The 19,386-nt window shown below is 38.6% G+C and overlaps 1 protein-coding gene across 1 annotated transcript in view; it reads left to right on the top strand.

Moving 5' to 3' along the window:
* DNER (delta/notch like EGF repeat containing) overlaps positions 1-19,386 on the top strand; it is a 137,994-nt gene that overhangs the window by 104,022 nt on the left and 14,586 nt on the right. Inside the window, exon 8 of the mRNA XM_032224850.1 lies at positions 6,363-6,587. Within this exon, the coding sequence (XP_032080741.1) occupies positions 6,363-6,587 (225 nt within the window). The remainder of the gene's footprint in view (positions 1-6,362; positions 6,588-19,386) is intronic.

The following is a 19,386-nucleotide window of genomic DNA, read 5'->3' as shown; positions in this document are numbered from 1 at the left end:
GAAAGGGAGTGTGTAAGCATACCTATTAAAATTCTTCTGTTGACTTTTGTTTATAGAGTTATCAGTGTTTCAGATAATAACATTGTGTATTGATTTTTGTTGTAGCTTGCATCTGGTTTGAAATGCTTTTTATATAAATCGATTTACTCTCAAATATAGATATATCTACTAAACAACGATCTTGTATTAAGATCCTGTAGCCTTAGAAGTCTGGAAGTTGAAGTCCAGCCTATCTAATTAGGTCTACGGTAGTTAGGAAAAGCTGCTGAATGCTGACAATTAAAGTGTATTTGCAATAGCTTACTATAAATGCTAGTTTTCTACCTGTCTTTAAGACTGAACCTCATAGAGCCGAGGTGGTGCAGTGGTTAAATGCAGCACTACAGGCTACTTCAGCTGCCTGCAGTTCTGCAGTTCGGCTGTTCAAATCTCACCGGCTCAGGGTTGACTCAGCCTTCCATCCTTCCGAGGTGGGTAAAATGAGGACCCGGATTGTTGTTGGGGGCAATATGCTGACTCTGTAAACCGCTTAGAGAGGGCTGAAAGCCCTATGAAGCGGTATGTAAGTCTAACTGCTATTGCTATTGCTATTATACTATAATCAGTGACCCGTTTGCCGACTATGCTACAACCCAGTAATTTAAATAGAGAATTTTAGATATTTTTTGGCTCTTCCCAACAGATATATAAACAGCAACAATAAATAGTGAGGCAGATACTAAAACTTAGCCTAAACTAAATGGCTTTCTTAAAGTATCCTATCAAAGTCTGTGTCTAAATTATATCAAAAGAAGGATGGATGACTTCTCATAGTGAGTTGGGATTTTTATGCTAGATTTTATAGGACACCTTTGCTGTTGTTTGTAGCCTCATAATGGACCACAATATTTTCAGATTATTTTCTCTGTACTTAGCAGTGGTGGGTTATGACCGGTACGCTCTGGTACAGGCGTACTGGTGCCTGCCGGGAGCACCAGGTACAGTTCCGGTACAGTGCTTTGGAGGCCCCACCCGCCCGCCCGTGCTCCTTACCAGTATTTGAAGTTTTTTGGGCTTCCATGCAGGCGCACGGAGCGCACAGTGTCTGTGCAATGCTCCTGCAAGCAGCTGGAGTGTCGTGGGTAGTAAGTACACATATGTGTGCTGCACGCCTTCATGTGGTGGGTGCCCGTCCCCATTGCACCATACCGGTTGCAATGGTATCTGGAACCCACCACTGGTACTTAGCCAAAATTGAGGTAGATGACTGATATGCAATATATATATATATATATATATATATATATATATATATATATATATATATATATATATATATATATATATATATATATATATATATAAAGTTGTGCATTTTATTCATTTATTTATTTATGTTGTTTGTAGCTTGCCCATTTCCATGGATTCTAAGCAGCTTACAATGTAAACATATTTCAGGGGACCCCCCAATACTTGCAATATAATCATATATAAAAAGAGTAAATTATACATCAACAGAAACTTCAAGGAGTTAGAAATACCATTGACTAACATACAACAAACAAGAAAGGAAGACATCTTCCCTAAAACAAAACTTTCTTGCATGTATTTGCACTTGAAGATCTTCATGTAAATGTCAGTTAAAATATTCGAGAATTGCATTTGTTGCCAGTTATTTGTTGTACCAGAATGGAATGCCTAGTTAGTAGATTACTTGACAACTAGTAGTCATCTCCACAGTCATTACGAAGTGAATGTTATGAAAGTAACTTCTTCACTGATCTGACTAATCAGGCTCTTCTTTTCTTCTTCTTTTAATCAAGATATATGGGTCAAACATAGTACTTTCCTTCTCCACTAGTATGAATTTTAGATCTTCCGACTCTTTCATCCACTCTATCTTTCACTTTCAGATCTAAGCTTGGTTGTGCGTGGGCAGAGTGAGATTAAAAATACAGACACAGGCAGTATGGCTGGGAAATTGGAAAGCCTAGGGTGTTAAGTTGCACAAACTGTTATTTTTAAACTGCCATGAAATTTTCCTCTGTGGATGTTTTTGCTATGATACTTTTCCCTTCTGAGATTTGTTGTAACAGCAAACTGTGAAGAAGCTGGGCATTCTGTAATACAAATTTGAACCATCTTCAAAAAGTTAGCCTGCTATCTGGTGTATGCATGAATCTCTATCTCTATCTCTATCTCTATCTCTATCTCTATCTCTATCTCTATCTCTATCTCTATCTCTATCTCTATCTCTATCTCTATCTCTATCTCTATCTCTATCTCTATCTCTATCCCTATCCCTATCCCTATCCCTATCCCTATCCCTATCCCTATCCCTATCCCTATCCCTATCCCTATCTCTATCTCTATCTCTATCTCTATATCTCTATCTCTATCTATCTATATCTATATCTATATCTATATCTATATCTATATCTATATCTATATCTATATCTATATCTATATCTATATCTATATCTATCTATATCTATATCTATATCTATATCTATATCTATATCTATATCTATATCTATATCTATATCTATATCTATATCTATATCTATATCTATCTATATCTGTTCTGACCCCCTCCTCCATCCAGTAACGAATGCTGAGACAAGCTTAAGTGGAATGTACTTTAATTAGCAAAACACCAAAACCTCGGTGGCTGAAAGCCAAGCAGAACAAACAGATAAGGACCTTGGCAGCAACTCAGGCAAACTTAGGCAGCAATAAACACAGATAAGATTTGGCAGCAATCCAGCCTGCCAAGCTCACAGTACTGTCCTCCGACAGTCAATCCTGCGTTGACTTCTTCAAAGAGGGCCGTGTGCACAAGTAGCTTTTATAGTCTGGAGAGGAGCCTAATGACCACCAGCTGAGTAGTAGCTCTTCTATGGCATGCATCCAGGAACAACTCACTGCTAGCTTCTGGATCACTCTCCCTTGTCTCCTTCCCATTGGTCCAAGGCTCAGGCGCCACCTGGTGGCCAACCAGTCTCTCTGTGCCCTGCTCAGAGTCGGAATAGCAATAGCAATAGCAGTAGACTTATATACCGCTTCATAGGCCTTTCAGGCCTCTCTAAGCGGTTTACAGAGAGTCAGCATATTGCCCCCAACAATCTGGGTCCTCATTTTACCCACCTCGGAAGGATGGAAGGCTGAGTCAACCCTGAGCCGGTGAGATTTGAACCGCTGACCTGCTGATCTAGCAGTAGCCTGCAGTGCTGCATTTAACCACTGCGCCACCTTGGCTCACTCCTGACTCAACCCTGTCCAGGGTCCACCACGTCCTCCAGAGCCGACTCATAGGGCCCTTCGCTGTCGGAGTCTGGTGGCAGCTCCAATGGCTCCTGCTGGGCCACAACACATATCTATATCTACATCTACATCTACATCTACATCTACATCTACATCTATATCTATGTCATCATCTTTATCTGTATCTCTATACTGCAGAAGCTTTCGGAATCTTTGAGAATATTGTGATATTGGGAAAAAAAAAGGATAATTTTCTATTTAGTTTAGTTTAGATTGCTTAGTGTGGATTTAGCTTTGTGATTTGTCTGAAGGATAGCTAGGAATTGGAAAAGGAATGTTAATGTTCTTGACTGAAATGGTTATTTTTCAGAAGTGGGCTCTGGGCCTACTACTCTGCATTGAATACATGATGCAATGGTAGGATATATATATATATATATATATATATATATATATATATATATATATATATATATATATATATGTGTATATATATATATATATAGATAGATAGATAGATAGATAGATAGATAGATAGATAGATAGATAGATAGATATAGATATAGATATAGATATAGATATAGATATAGATATAGATATAGATATAGATATAGATATAGATATAGATATAGATATAGATAGATAAGAGCCTGTGGCGTAGTGGTTAACACATCTGCCTAATATGTAATACAGCCCAGGTTCGAATCCCAGTAAGGGTATGGCTAGCTGATGAGAGCTAAATAGCTTGAAATACATCTATACTAGTCTCACTTTATTTATTTATCAGCACAAATACAACACACACAGACACACAGACAGACACACACACACACACACATACATATACACACACACACACACACACACACACACACTCTATATATATATATTGTAAGTATGTATTGGAGAGCATCAGAGGGATTTTCCCCTTTTCAGAGTGTTGAAGAACTTGAAATTTGTAAAGTCAAAAATCCATTATACCTTCCCAATCCTGCTTTTTTGATGATAGCCTTGATAATAAGAGTTATCAGTCTCTTAAGAAATGTAAGCTATTCCCTTTAATTTAAGGATTAGTTCCTAGCATTGTGTTATCCAGAGAAAGCAGCATGGTGACCTAGTGGTGAAGATGTTTATCTCTCATTTGGAAGGTTAGGAGTTCATTCCTAGGTAGCGGCTGATATTTCTCTCCTAAGAAAAAATATCTGCTGTGAACACTGTGTGTTGTCAGGAAATGCATCTGGCCAGTAGATGCTCAGCTCCATCCAGTCATCCTGAGTCTACCCTGAATTAAGGGATTACAGGGTCATAAAAAGGGAGTTTTTATTGTGTTATCCTGGGGGGGGGAGTAAGTTCTACTCAGCTTTTCATGTTTTGGCCAATTGCTTAATTGGAACATAAAATTCATGACCTGAAACAATAATAAACAAGAGCTTAAAAGATTCTTAGAGCATGAAAAATGTATATCATAAACCTACGATCAATAGGTTACAAACCATTATTTTGAGCCAGAGGAAAAGTGGAAAGTAAAATTTTAGAAGCAATTAAATTAGAGAAGATACAGAAGGATACTACAAATAGCATGATAAATAATCCATAAAGATATGTTTCATATTAAGAAACTCCTTACAGATTTCTGTAATTCCCGTTGAGTACTGTATAAATATATTGATGAGAATAGCTGTATTTATTCAGCTTTCCTTTTTGATTTCTATAATTCTGTGTCATTTTCCAGCTGACTGAGACTTAGGCTTTGAAACTAACTTACATTTTAAAATTATTTTCCGTCTGTCATACAATTGATGGCAGAAACCATAATAAATTTGGTTGAGACACCATATGGGGCAATTAATATGATTAAAAAGTAGTGAGAAGGAAGAAATCTATTTGGGGCTATCACTGGGTTTGAATCTTTGAAGAACATCATTTGTGGTAGCAGACATATGCTGCTATAAAGGATAATTTAAGGGTTTTCCTAGAATTGCTAATACTCCTATATAATTTTATATAAAGGTGGTGAGATTGTATTCTACCTACGTGCATGTTATTCTTCATATCACCTCAGTTCTTTTAATCTATTCTCCCATGTCGAGACTCACGTTCAGTTAATGTCAATTAATGGTTGATAGTTAATCATCCACTTCACATTTCCATAACTTCTAAAATCCTCTGGTCTAAAGATTTCTCATCATTCCCAGAAATTCACAGAAATTAAATGTGTAAAGGATATTCCATTTAGATGATGTAGTAACTATGAATTTACAATCTGTTAGAGCAACTGAAAATTACAACTCTTTTTACTTTGCCATCCCTTATTACTATTTGACCATCTCATCGTTTCAAACAACTCGCATTTGTTTTAAACAAAACAAAAAAATCTTCACTTCCATTTCTACTATAACTTGTTTCAACTAGCTTGTACTTGATATGAAATGGTAAGGTTATTTTACAACAGGCCTGTCAAACTGGTGGCCCATGGGCCAGATGCATCACATGCAAGACACTCCCACCCCGGCTTCACAAAGGCAAAAAACATCACAAAATGTCATGATGTCATGTGACGTAATCAAGTTTGACACCTGTGTTTTAGAACATTAAGAAACAGTGGAATGGTATGAAATTAATTATTGGCTTTCATGTATCTATTTCTGATGACAACATAACAATATGGTATGATTGCCAAAATATCTTTCCTTAGCAGAGGTACAAAATGCCTTGGGTTTTCAACAATATAATATCAGTTGATACTGACAAATATTAGTGTCTCACTGGGTCTCAGTTTGCATTTTAAGATAATTTTATTCATAACATTCTGCTTAAATAATTGTAAGACAAATAATGTAGGAGATGAGCATCCAGAATGAAGGGAGGGGTTAAACAGTTTGGTGTCATTGCCCACAAGACATCCAAATCCTCTCACACACCTACACTGTGAATTCGATTGACTCTTATCTAAAACTAATTTAGCTTGAGCTGTTAGTTGCTCAGGTTCTTGTTCATAGGTGGCAGGAATAAACTGCTAGTGAGTTGAGTTGAGTTGCTAGTCCTGGTTATTTGCTCCTGACAAATACTTGCTTGCAATTTGGAGAGCCTGCAAATCAGGTCCATTTGTGTCTTTTTAGGATTCCTGGGACCAACTTGTGCAGACAGAGTCGATTATTGTGCTTCATTTCCTTGTCAGAACAATGGGACCTGTTATACAGATCGACTCTCCTATTCTTGCAGCTGCAGTTCAGGTTTTACAGGACCTACCTGTGCCCACCTGATTGACTTCTGTGCTCTGAATCCTTGTGCTCATGGCATTTGTCGCAGTGTTGGAACAAGTTATAAATGTCTCTGTATTCCAGGTATGTAAGTTCTTGTCCTATTCTTTCATATCTTCTTTGTTGTTTGCAAAATCTAATTAAAAGTATTTTTATTTTCCTGTTTAATATATGTCTGCTGACAAGCTGTTTTTTCCCTATTAACTTTAATAACATTTATGCAGTCTATGTTTAATGAAAGGAATAGATTGAGCACTTGGACATGCAAATTACTCTCAGTATGGCATATCCTTTGTCTGAAAGATTTATTCATAATTTTAGGCAGGCTTTATTTGTCAAAGGAAGTTAAAAACACCTGAATCAAATGATCACAGCTGTACATTAAATTATGTTCACAGAAAATTAAATCACATTTTAAATCGTCACTGTCTTACATAAAATCCATGGATTTGTAGGTTTTATGAACACATAATTTAGTATGATAGACTGTGTTGGATCATGATACAGCTAGCTGAACCTCATTGAATTTTAGTGCGAGCTAACTTTATTTAGCTTTTTATCTAATTTCTGATAACTTAGGCTGCATTCCAACATGAAGTTCCTTTCATCTAGCATATACTCAGAATTCCACTTAATTTGTCTTATCTTTTTCAATTTTCCTTCCATTGCCAGCATTTGCATTCAGTTTTCTAAACAGATTATTGCAAGCATGCCCATGAGCATTTCATAGACATATCCCTTTAAAAATTTGATTAAATTTGAAACTCAGGAACATTAAAATGTTTCTATTCATTGGCTTTGCTCGGAACTACAATCAGAAATTCTATAAAAATTGTGTGAAATTGAGAAGAGAAGGAGTATATCTGGACTCAAACAATTAATAGAAGAAGTCATTGTTGGTTATAAAAGAAATAGACTCATAATCCATTGTGCCAGCAGACGAAGAGGCTCTGCTTTAATGAGCTTACTAATAAAGCACGACTGGAGGTTTCCTATTTCAACTCTCAAGATTCTGTTATTTCACCCCTAGTTGTTGCCACTCAACTCATTAAAGAAAGTCTGTGTGACTTTTGCTTCCTTGTAAGGGACTTGACACTGTAATTTAAAATAAGAACTGTAATAACTTGATTCAAAAGGACAGTTAAAGCAGATTAATGTGTAAAGGAATTATTACCCCTACAAAGTAATTGTTTGGACATTATCTGCAAGCAAGCTGCCAATGTTTTCACAATGCTCTTTTTCTTTCTTGGAATGGTGACTTGAACTAGAGGAATAGCTTAGGGTAAGATGTATGTTTGTAGAACATTACATACTAAGGAAAATCCTTCTTCTACTGCAGATGGGAAAAATGAGCAGATAAGTAGAGAAAAGCATTTTAAACAATGTTTAAGTGTAGAATGTTGTTGGATAAGTGTTCCTACTAATGTGTATGTTATCTAGATTTTTGCTGAATTACTGATCTCTCCCCCCCCCAATTATGTCACTCAGAAAAACCAAAGAAAAGAGAAATTTAAAATAGGCTGATTACAATGAGGAAATGTTCATAAATGTTCATCAGTGGGCCCATCTGGAAGAGTTTTGTATTGATCCTGTCCATTATATGACATCTAATTATGTATTGTAATGAGCTGCAGGATTGTCTTTGGAAATAATCTGGACATTCCAGTTATTTCAAGATAGGCTATTATAAGGGACTATGAACTGGTATCATTTCATACTTAGTATTAAAATAGCCCTTTTAAGTTTTAGGTTCAATTTAGAATATTGGTATTTACCTTACCTTTGTTTCTTAAGGCAAGAATTTTCAAAATTTTGCATATTTTGTTTCCTTTTTAAAAATTCATTTTTAAGTTTGTCTACATAGTAAAAAAGTCTTCAGTGAAAGATTCTCATTGAAATTTCTGAGGTACCCTCAGTTCAAAATGTAAAAATGAATTATATGAGGCCAATTCTTCCTGCTTTGTTCATCTATAGCAGGGCTGTCAAACTCTCGGCCCGTGATCCGGATGTGTCACTCATTGACTTTACCTATGCCCAGTTTAGTGAAGGGGGTCCCCATATGTCATGTGATGCTGCCGTGAGTTTGACACCCCTGATCTATATGGAAAATTATTTCCGTACATTCTTACAGGCCCTTCAAACATTGAAGAACTGTGATACTTCACTGATATTTTTCAAGGTTCTTAATGTGAAAAATATGTTCAGTATTTTCAGGAGTTAAAATTCCCCCCCCCCCCAATAAGAAGGAGACAGTGTACTTCCTTGTCTAGCCTCTAAGAGTTCTGCTGACAGGCATAGGAATGTCAACAAACCAGTGAATAGCTACTATTAAAAAACACGATATATGTAGCTGGTGCTGGGACTGGTTGATTGCTGAATAGCCCAGCAGTGTTTTTGATTGACTAAGTGTATAAGTTCTCCATAGGCATAACAGAGAAGGAGGCGAGGAATTACATTTTTTTCCCATCTTTCTTTTTATCCCCTCCATAAATTGGAAACACACATCCATACATTCTCACACATCACATACGCTTTGAACTTTGAATATGTCCTTTGGGGCAAAGCACTGCAGTGTATGCTTTGACCAAATAATGTTGAATTTAGACATTCTACTGCTGTAGCTCTCAATTATCTTATAATAGTTGTAATATTTCTTAATATAGCATAATTCAAACATCAGAGAATTGTGATGTTTTAGAATATTAATGTTAAGCCATCATTTGATTTGTTTGGTTTTAACATAATGTGTGAGCCCATTCATTATGACTTAGTTTTATGTGCAAACTAGTCTCTTATACTGTAGCTTATTGGGTAAAAAATAATTTAAAAATACCAGTAGATTATTTTTCTAACGATCTGTCAAGTGAATTAACATATATTACAATAACATATATGACCTTGTATGTCAATGTAAGCTCATGAACAGTTTCCAATTTTATATTTATAGGTTAGGAATTTTTAACCATTTTACAGCTGAATGTATTTCACAGTGTGAAGTACATTGAGGGTAAAGTAGTCTTAGTAATACATCATTTTTAGTAACAATTAAACTGATACACATAGTTTGCAGTAGGAATATTTTTTTCTGCTGAATATTGAGTCAGGGGTTATAGTTTAAAGCTTTCTAGTCCCTTTGCAAAACTTGAAAACCCTATTTTCTGAATTGATATTGGACTTTCAGGGTTTAGAAGGTGCAAAGAAACCCAAAATGATCTTAACTAAATGTTTCCCATGCACTTTCATATCTTTAATGATTTGTAGTAGTTTTAATCTTGGATCACTGAAAGCAGTTATATAGTAGGGTGATAAAAGCTATTTAATGAAATATGTTTTGATAACAGTGCAAGATTTTACTATGTTTGAATTGACCTTATAAGGTGGGGTAAGTGAGTTTGGATGACAGATTGAAATTAACTAATGCATTGACAGTCTTCTGGTCTCCTCCAATATATAATATATAATAACAGAGATAGAAGGGACCTTTGAGGTCTTCTGATCCCCCTGCTTAGGCAGGAAACCCTACACCACTTCAGACAAATGGTTATCCAATATCTTCTTTAAAACTTCCAGTGTTGGAGCATGTGTTGAATATAAATGATTATATTCCTTTAGCCAATTGAGACATGAAGGTTGCCACGTTGAAGAAGACTGACTAGAGCAAGGTCTAAACTAGTTGAGAACCTCTGTAAACCCCCTATAAATTACTCCAAATTGAATTATTTTTCTTTCAGACTATTGAATTACTGTCCCTCATCTCCTGTAAAAATACGGCACCTATGCTCATTATCTATCTTTTAAAGTGCCTCTATCTGACAGTAATTTATGCATAGGAATGTGTATGAGGTTTCAAGGTAAAAAATATTGGCTGATCAGTGTGGTACTCTGATTAATAATGAATTTGCAACCCCTTCCTCCCGAAGTTGTACGAGTAATAATTATAGATCTTGAGAGTTATAGTTCAGCAATATTTGGAAGAACAGAAAGTTTTCGTACCTTGGTCCTAAGCACTAGTTAAGATCCAACCAGGCTATCATATTCTGATTTATAATTGTAGGTGACTAGGTACCACTGACCTTTATTTTAAAGAAATTACACTTGAGAAATACAAGCAGTTCTAAAGACCTAAACAACCTACATCAAAGCCCTCTTTTATGAATGCACAGCAGAGGCCAATATCTTCTAATGCTGGAAAGATCCAGGAAAAGAGGGAGCAATTCTCTCCACCATTTGTCCATCTATCACAGAAGCCAAGCCTTAGGTTTAGGTTTAGGTTTATTGGGATTTATATGCCGCCCTTTTCCCTGAGGGGACTCAGGGCGGCTTACAACCACAGGGGGGGGGGTGTGCAAGGTCAAAAACAAAACAATATGTGAACAAAGAAAAGATAGTAAAACACAACTTTCATTCAACAATCAAACACTCGGGCGGGTGAATTGGAAGCCTATCCCCAGGCCTGCTGGGAGAGCCAGATCTTGAGGGCTGCGCGGAAGGTCTGGATAGTGGTGAGGGTACGGATCTCCATGGGGAGCTCGTTCCACAGGGTCGGAGCAGCAACAGAAAATGCTCTCCTCCGTGTGGTCGCCAGTCGGCATTGACTGGCAGATGGGATTCGGAGGAGGCCCATGACATTAGGATCTACTTGATATGTCATAAATTAAAATAATCATAAAAATGATTTGGGTTTTTTTACAGTTCTCCTCGGAATATATGGCTGTGAAGCATCTTCTATGATTCTACTAGTTTTGAATTAAGATTACTTTGCCTTTCTCTTAAAGTGGCATGTAGTTATATTGACAATATAGGCATGAAAAAATCCCTGTTTTTTGTGGATATCTGCTTGTGGACAGTGGCATTTTTGAAGATATTTTTAATGGGACAAGAAAATACAATTATTCTTAGTTTCCTAGGCTTTTGGATATGGAGGAATCAAAATTGGGCACAACATTTAGATAGTATTTAACTATTTTTAGCCCACTTATCCATCTCTTCTCCCCTTGAAAGCCAACAATGCACAAGTAAAATAAGCAGTTAGATTACAGTGATGGAGAGCTCACCAGCAAACACTGAGACAAAAATCATACTATATTGTTACATTTTGAAAGGTTAGCACTGGAGAAACTTCTGAGCTTTCTGTATTTTCAAAGACTTGGGGATAGTTTGAAAAACCTTCTCATCTGTGAACAACCCTTCATGTATAACAGAAGTGTCAACAGTATCATAGCCTAAAGATAACTTTCCGCTAGTGATATGAAGAACTATACTGTACCTATTCACCGTTACATACACAGATGGTTTGATTTTGAGCTGTATGAAGCAGCCACTATTTCTGTAGTTTGAAGGCAAAAGTAAATGGCATCTTAGAAATGGAATCCAGTGAGAATATCTGACCTTTATTTTCTGAAGCAAAAATCAAATAAATTAGTTTTTAAAAAGCTGTCATACAGAACTACAATGCCTGTATTATTTTTTTCTGTAAATTGAATGCTGAGTAGATGCATAAGAAAGGGACATAGTGGCTCAGTGGCTAAGATGCTGAGCTTGTTGATCAGAAGGTCAGCATTCAGCAGTTCGAATCCCTAGCCCTGGGATGGTGAACCTGTAGCACGCAGCCATCTGTCAGGGCACGTGAGGCATTGCTCTGTCAGCTGGCCAGCGTGTGCATGCGCGCACTGGCCAACTGAGTTCAGTCTTTTTTAAAGTCATTTTTCGCCCTCCCCAGGCTCCAGAGGCTTTATAGGAACCTGGGGAGGGTGAAAAGAGCCCCCTTGCCCCCCGGAGGCCATCCGGAGGCTTCAGGAGCTTCCTGAAGCCTCCAGATGCAAAGAACCGGCCCTATGGGCAAACAGGAAGTTCAGGAACGGACTTCTGGTTTGCTCGTAGGGTCGGTTGAAGCCCTCTGGAGGCTTCAGGGACCTTCAGGAGGCTTTACTGAAGCATCCGGAGGACTAAAAATCACCCTACAAGCAAACCGGAAGTCACTTCTGGTTTGCTCGGAGGGTCCTTTTTAGTCCTCCTGAGGCTTCAGGGAAGCCTTCTGAAGGTCCCTGAACCCTCCGGAGGGCTTAAACCGACCTCCGAGCAAAATGGAAGTGTCTTCTGGTTTGCTCGGAGGGTCATTTTTTTGCCCTTTGGAGGCTTCAGGGAAGCCTCCTGAAGGTCCCTAAAGCATCCGGAGGTCCTCCAAGGGCAGGCGGGGAGGTTGTTTTTGCCCTCCCCAGGCTCCTATAAAGCCTCTGGAGCCTGGGGAGGGTGAAAAAAAGCATGGAAAAATGGAGGGAGGGGGTCGCGCTTCTCATGCATGCATGCACACTGGGGGAGGTTTGCGCATTGCATTATGGGTGTGACACACCCTGTGCTCCCCCCATGCACGCAAGCCAAAGAAGGTTCGCCATCGCTGCCCTAGCCCCACCTAATGGGGTGATCTCCTGTTACTTGTCCCAGCTTCTGCCAACCTAGCAGTTCGAAAGCACATAAAAAAATGCAGAAAATAGAGACCACTTTGTTGGGAAGGTAACCTTTGCTATTTAGTCATGCCGGCTTCATGACCACGGAGATGTCTTTGGACAGGCTGGCTCTTTGGCTTAGAAATGGAGATGAGCATTGCCTCTAGAGCCGGAAAATGACTAGCACGCATGTGCGGAGGCACCTTTACCTTTACTTTTAGATGCATAAGAAACAGAACACTGTACTTAGAATGGAGCACAAGTTACATACCATATCTTATTTGCAGAATAATAATTTTTAAAAATTTCAGTAATGCCCAATACAGCTGAAGTTGTAGATTCATGTTAATATTTTTTTCTCCACAAATGCTTCCGCTATTTATTCATTTATTACACCTCTGATGGCATTTTTAAAAACATATTTTTTTCGCTAATCAGTCTCTAAAAATATCAGATGAGAAAGCCCTCATTCTCCTTGAAACTTCATTGTGCTAATAAAAAACTCTCACCATTAATTTTTCTTGAAGATGCATCTTTCCCTAATAGCATGAGACTATATGTTTTATTCCATGGCTTAGAGAAACTATGATTGCTCAAAGCAGTATTTAGGGAATAGATTTTTAGGGAAAAAGTAGTATGATCTGGGTCATCCATCATATGCACTATGATGGATGCATATGATATTGGTGGAATATCAAATTTATGATATGTTTGATTTCAGCTGTCACATCTGTGAACAGAAATTAAAGGATTGGGGTTAGATAATTTCATTATTACATATTTATGTCATTTGTAATATCCACATCTATGTCACATGTCTGTAAATAGAAGGTCCTGCATAAAAGTTACTAAAAATGGGTATGCCTTTTAAGGGTTGTTTAAATCCCAGATTATTGCAAAGTGGTTGGTATGAAAAAGCTGGGATGTGAATTGCAACAGATTTGTTACCTGCTGCATGGAAAACAAGATGTTAACTAGGTTTCAGGACCAATTTGGTCACTAATGTTGCTTGACAGATGGATTGCCTGACAATGTTAGATTATGAAATACTTGCTAAAGGGAAGACATGAAAAATGGTTCAGAAGCTTTTTGAAGATGTGAGACATACTGACAAATTTGTAATGGGTGTAGCAGGCAAAAGATTTACTGAATGTCATATAAAAGAAGAAAGCCTTGATAGGAAGAAAAGGACAGCAGAATGTATAGAATTGTCTGGTTATGATGTAAATACTTGTGTGTTATTCACCATGGTTTTACTGAAAGATTTTCACACACACATACGCACACACACACACACACACAGTATATGTCTATATATAGACATATAATGACAAGTTTGAATAAGCTGCTAAAAACCTATAAAGAACCATACTGATGAATATTCAATGATGAACAAGCAGTTTAGAAATTAAATATTGTGACTGGATGCTTTTTCTGGTCTCTCCTTCCACAACATGTTTATTGCTGAATGAGCATGAAAGCTAGAATAAAATTTGCTTTTCAATGACTCTGGTGACTAAGCATAGCAGAATTTCAATAACACTAGACAGAAATGAAATAATTGCACTTATATTGATTGTAGTGTTATGCGTAGAGTAGGTCCCATTTGAGAGTTATTTTTTTAATAGACTCAGCATGATGAGACTACAACAATAAACTGTGACATATACTTTCCCACTGTTACAATTCAATGATTTCTTTAAAAGGGACAGAAGGGAGTGTTAAAATATTTTTCTTTTTATTTTGTTTATATATTTTACATATTTCTTCAGTCTAAAAAGACTCTTAAATTGTGTAAATAAGAACAACAACAATACCACCAAAGCAAACAGGATAAAACCAATTATCCCTAATTATCACAATCATTAAAACATTAAAGTGTTGAACTGTGTTGAAAAATCATAATTAATTAGTCTCTAAATGCCTTCCCCATTAGTTTTAGCTAATTTTCAGATGGAAAGTAAAATTGGAAAATATATTTGCCTCACAGAGAAGGCTGTTCCAAAGGAGGCGAGCAGAGCATCCTATTTCATATATTTTCTATTGCATTTTGTGGCATTTGAGAATCCTCATTAGGCATTCTCTGTTTACTTTGACTGAGTAGGCAGAATTTAATTGGGAAAGGTGTTCTGGTAGATACCCAGGCCCTGAACCATATTATTGCCATAATATTATATAGCAATAATGGCAATAATGAAAGTACCTTGTATAGTAAACACAAAACTGTTGGACTTCATACCAGCAGATGTTTTGGGGTTGACTGTAGGGTCTTCCTTGTAAATTGATCCAGGTGAGAGTTACTATCTTTAGCACCTCTTCTTCTAGGTAAAATTGTAATGTGCTCCAGTCAATCTGGGCAAGGTTCTGCCCATAGCCTTCATCACTTCTGAAAGGAGCCATGAGCCCAGGGGCTGCCAAATTGCAATATGTTCTCCAGTTCACCTTCCCTAATTTAGGGTTTAAGATGTGTAAACCAACTACATGGATCTTAGTGAGGATTAGCACTCCTTCCTCATCTAATTAGGCAGTGGTGGGTTCCGGATCCCGGTACAACCAGTATGGTGCAACAGGGCTGGGCGTTTACCACATGAATGGGCGCAGCGTGTGTGCACATGCGTGCAGCGCGCACATGCATTATTACCACCCACAACACTCCGTGATGCTTCCGTGATGCACCAGCTGCTCGACAGAGCATTGTGCAGGCACTGTACGCTCCGTGTGCATGTGCGGAAGCCCCAAAAACCTACAATACCAGTAAGAAGCGCGGGCGGACAGGTAGGCCCTCCAGAGCACCATACCGGAATGGTACCTGATGCTCCCAGCAGGTACCGGTATGCCTGTACCGGTCGTGCCGGTTGTAATCCACCACTGTAATTAGGTCTCCATATTACACACCAGATCAGCTTCTTGTCCACAGTTTTGTGGTGGATGGTGCTAGATTTATTGAAAATGTATTTGGATGCTTGACTTAGAGTTTATGTTTTCAAATTATCTACCCTTGGAATGGATATCTTTTGCCATATCTATTTCTGTCCATCACTAATATTACCTTTTATCTTTGTCCACATAACAAATTGTAAATCAGCTCCCCCTATCCAAGGAAATGAAACACCAAACAATTATGCAAAGTGAATTCTGCTTTACACTTCCACAGGGCAGTTATTCTCAGTTGCAAAACTCCAATCCACCTCTGTCTAATTTCTTCGATAGCTTCCCAACAATTTTTAGGATACTTGCTTCCTTGCATAGGACTGCAATTCTCAGCCCCAAACCTCTTTCATTCTTGTTTCTATGTGGGACAACTTCATTCTATGCTCTCCCAACAAACTACAGCCTGTTCAGATCTTGCCTGCGTTTTCAGGTACAGCTTTTAGTTCTGCCAAATCTCTACCCTGAGCTCAGCTTTCTTCACCAATTGCCTTTTTTAGTTCTTTCAACATTACAATAGTTCACTTTAATAGACACTTGAATAATTGCAGAACCACTTAGGATAATAAGAATATCTACTTGCTATACTTCTAGAATAGAACGTAGAATGTAGAAAAATAGGGCTGGAAGAGACCTCAGAAGTCTTCTAGTCCAAGTCCTTGCTCATGGCAGAAGGCCTTATTCTATCATGCTCAAATGATTGTCCAGTCTATTTTTGAAAACCTCCAGGAATGGAGCATCCCACAACTTTGGAAAGCAAGCTATTCCAATGGCTAATTGTTCTCACTGTCAGAAAAGTTCTCTTTCCTTCTAGGTTGGACTTCTCTTTATCTGGATTCCTTTCAGTCCGGTTTCAGGCCTGGTTACAGCACGGAAACTGCTTTGGTTGCGCTGATCGATGATCTTTGGCGGGCCAGGGATAGAGGTCTATCCTTGTGCTTCTTGACCTCTCAGCGGCCTTCAATACCATCGACCATGGTATCCTTCTACGAGGGTTGCGGGAGGTGGGAGTGGGAGGCACCGTCCTTCGGTGGTTCTCCTCCTACCTCTCGGAGAGGTCGCAGTCGGTGTTGGTTGGAGGGCAGAGGTCGACCCCTAGGCTCCTCAATTATGGGGTGCCGCAGGGTTCGGTCCTGTCCCCCCTCCTATTTAACATCTACATGAAGCCGCTGGGTGAGATCATATGCCGGCACGGGATTAAATATCATCAATACACAACGATACACAATTGTATCTGTCTGCCCCGTGCCAACTCAGTGAAGCAGTAGAAGTGATGTGCCAGTGCCTGGAGGCTGTTAGGGTCTGGATGGGAACGAACAAGCTTGCGCTCAATCCCGACAAGACCGAGTGGCTATTGATGCTCCCTCCCAAAGATGGTCCAGCTATTCCATCTCTCAGCCTGGGGGGTGAAATTATACGCCCCCTCAGAGAGGGTTCGCAATTTGGGAGTCCTCTTGGATCCGCAACTGACTCTGGAACATCATCTGTCGGCTGTGACCAGGGGGGCCTTTGCCCAGGTTCGCCTGGTGCACCAATTGCGACCCTACCTGGACCGGGAGGCCCTTCGGATAGTCACTCACGCCCTCGTTACCTCAAGACTAGACTACTGTAACGCACTCTACATGGGGCTGCCCTTGAAGAGTGTTCGAAGACTTCAGCTTGTCCAGAATGCAGCTGCGCAAGCGATTGTGGGTGTACCTCAGTACACCCATGTTACACCTATCCTCCGCGAGCTGCACTGGCTGCCCATTGGTCTCCGGACATGCTTCAAGGTGCTAGTCGTTACTTTTAAAGCCCTACAAGGTATCGGACCTGGTTACTTGAGAGACCGCCTCCTGCCAATCACCTCCCAAAGACCTATTAGATCCCACAGACTAGGCCTCCTCCGAATTCCATCTGCCGGCCAATGTCGGCTGGCAACTCCCCGGGGGAGGGCCTTCTCTGTGGCTGCTCCGGCCCTCTGGAACAATCTCCCTGTCGAGATCAGGACCCTTACCACCCTTCCAGCCTTCCGCAAAGCAACTAAGACCTGGCTGTTCCGGCAGGCCTGGGGCTGTTGAATTTTCCTGCCCCATCCGAGGTTACGACTGTTGCTATATTTTAAATTGTTTGTCTTTTATTTTTATTTTGTACCCCCTCCCCTTTCTGATTGTTAGCCGCCCTGAGTCTTCCGGGAATAGGGCGGCATACAAACCAAATAAAACCTTAAAAGGTTTCCACCCGTTTCTTCTTACCCTTTTGTCTTTTGGAATGTAAGTCAATCTTCTCTTCTCTGTGACAACCCTCAACTACTGGAAGACAATTATTATGTTCCCATAATCCATCTCTTCAAACAGCTAGAGTGATTAAAGAAACACCTTCACCACTCTGTTGCCATCTTATTACCAAAAAAGTTGGTAAAGTTGGTGTGCCTACTGTCTGTGTTTTACTGTCCCCATTTATTCATACTCATTTATTATTTATATACTTATACCTGTTTATACTTATATGTTTATATGTTATGTTCATACTTATACTTGTTTTCTCATACATCCTTGACAAACTAAAAATAAATAAATAAAATATTTTGTGATCAGCCTGTACTTTCATTTCTTCAGGGTCTCTAACCTCTTTTCTATATATCTGTGCTTAAAGGTGGGGAGGAATGTTGGGTCCTTTCTGTCATGTGTGCAAATACTTCTTATCTTCTGTTTTTCCTCCCTAAGGAAATTGTACTGTTGTAATTGAGAGCAGAAACATTACTGTACAAAAGAAAGGTTTGGTCAGCTCGGAATCTTACAAACATTCCTCTTAAAACTCTTCTTAACCCAGTTGGAAAGGCTTTTAAAAACACCAGTAATTTAAAGTTTTAGGGAGGAAAACTGTCCCTTGCATTTCATCTGTAGTGGCATTTAATATTGGTTTTGCAATTGAGTTCAAAAGATCAGGATTCAGTTTCTTTGTAGCAGAAGAATATACTTTTGTGACCTCCTTTTTTTGGGAAAAAAATGTGATAGGGTGAAGATGCCCTCTAGCGGAGAGAAAAAGGCATTTCTATATCAATGTAACGTGATCTGTGTCCAATTGTCCTATAAAACTTACTTTTTTGTATTCAAAATTAATATTTGTTAAATATGTAGCAATATGCAACATGTGTGTCAAAATAATTCAGATAAATATAATATGAACTACATAGTTTCTACTAAAGGGCCCAGAGTGTAGCTATATATATATATATATATTTTATGTAAGGTAGGAAGTGCATTCTGCTCCAAAGACCATCATATCATTGGATTTTTTAAGATAAGGAACTCCATTTACTTTTCTTCCCAAGATTGCTCTTGCTCTTCAGAACTTGTAGTCAGTAGGATGGTGATCATGAAAAGTATACATTATTCTGTTCTGCAATGCATATCCATAGTCCAACATTCTACTCATAAATTGGGGCTTCAGGTCGCTTTTTAAAAAGTTAAAAGGGCTGCTATTTAATTTTTTTATTCAGATAAGATGTTAGTAGTTGAGAATAATAAATA

The sequence above is a fragment of the Thamnophis elegans genome, chromosome 10 (genome assembly GCF_009769535.1).
Source record: "Thamnophis elegans isolate rThaEle1 chromosome 10, rThaEle1.pri, whole genome shotgun sequence".
Taxonomy (NCBI): Eukaryota; Metazoa; Chordata; class Lepidosauria; order Squamata; family Colubridae; genus Thamnophis; species Thamnophis elegans.
The sequence above is the reverse complement of the archived record's forward strand: the minus strand, read 5'-3'. Positions and strand labels throughout refer to the sequence as shown.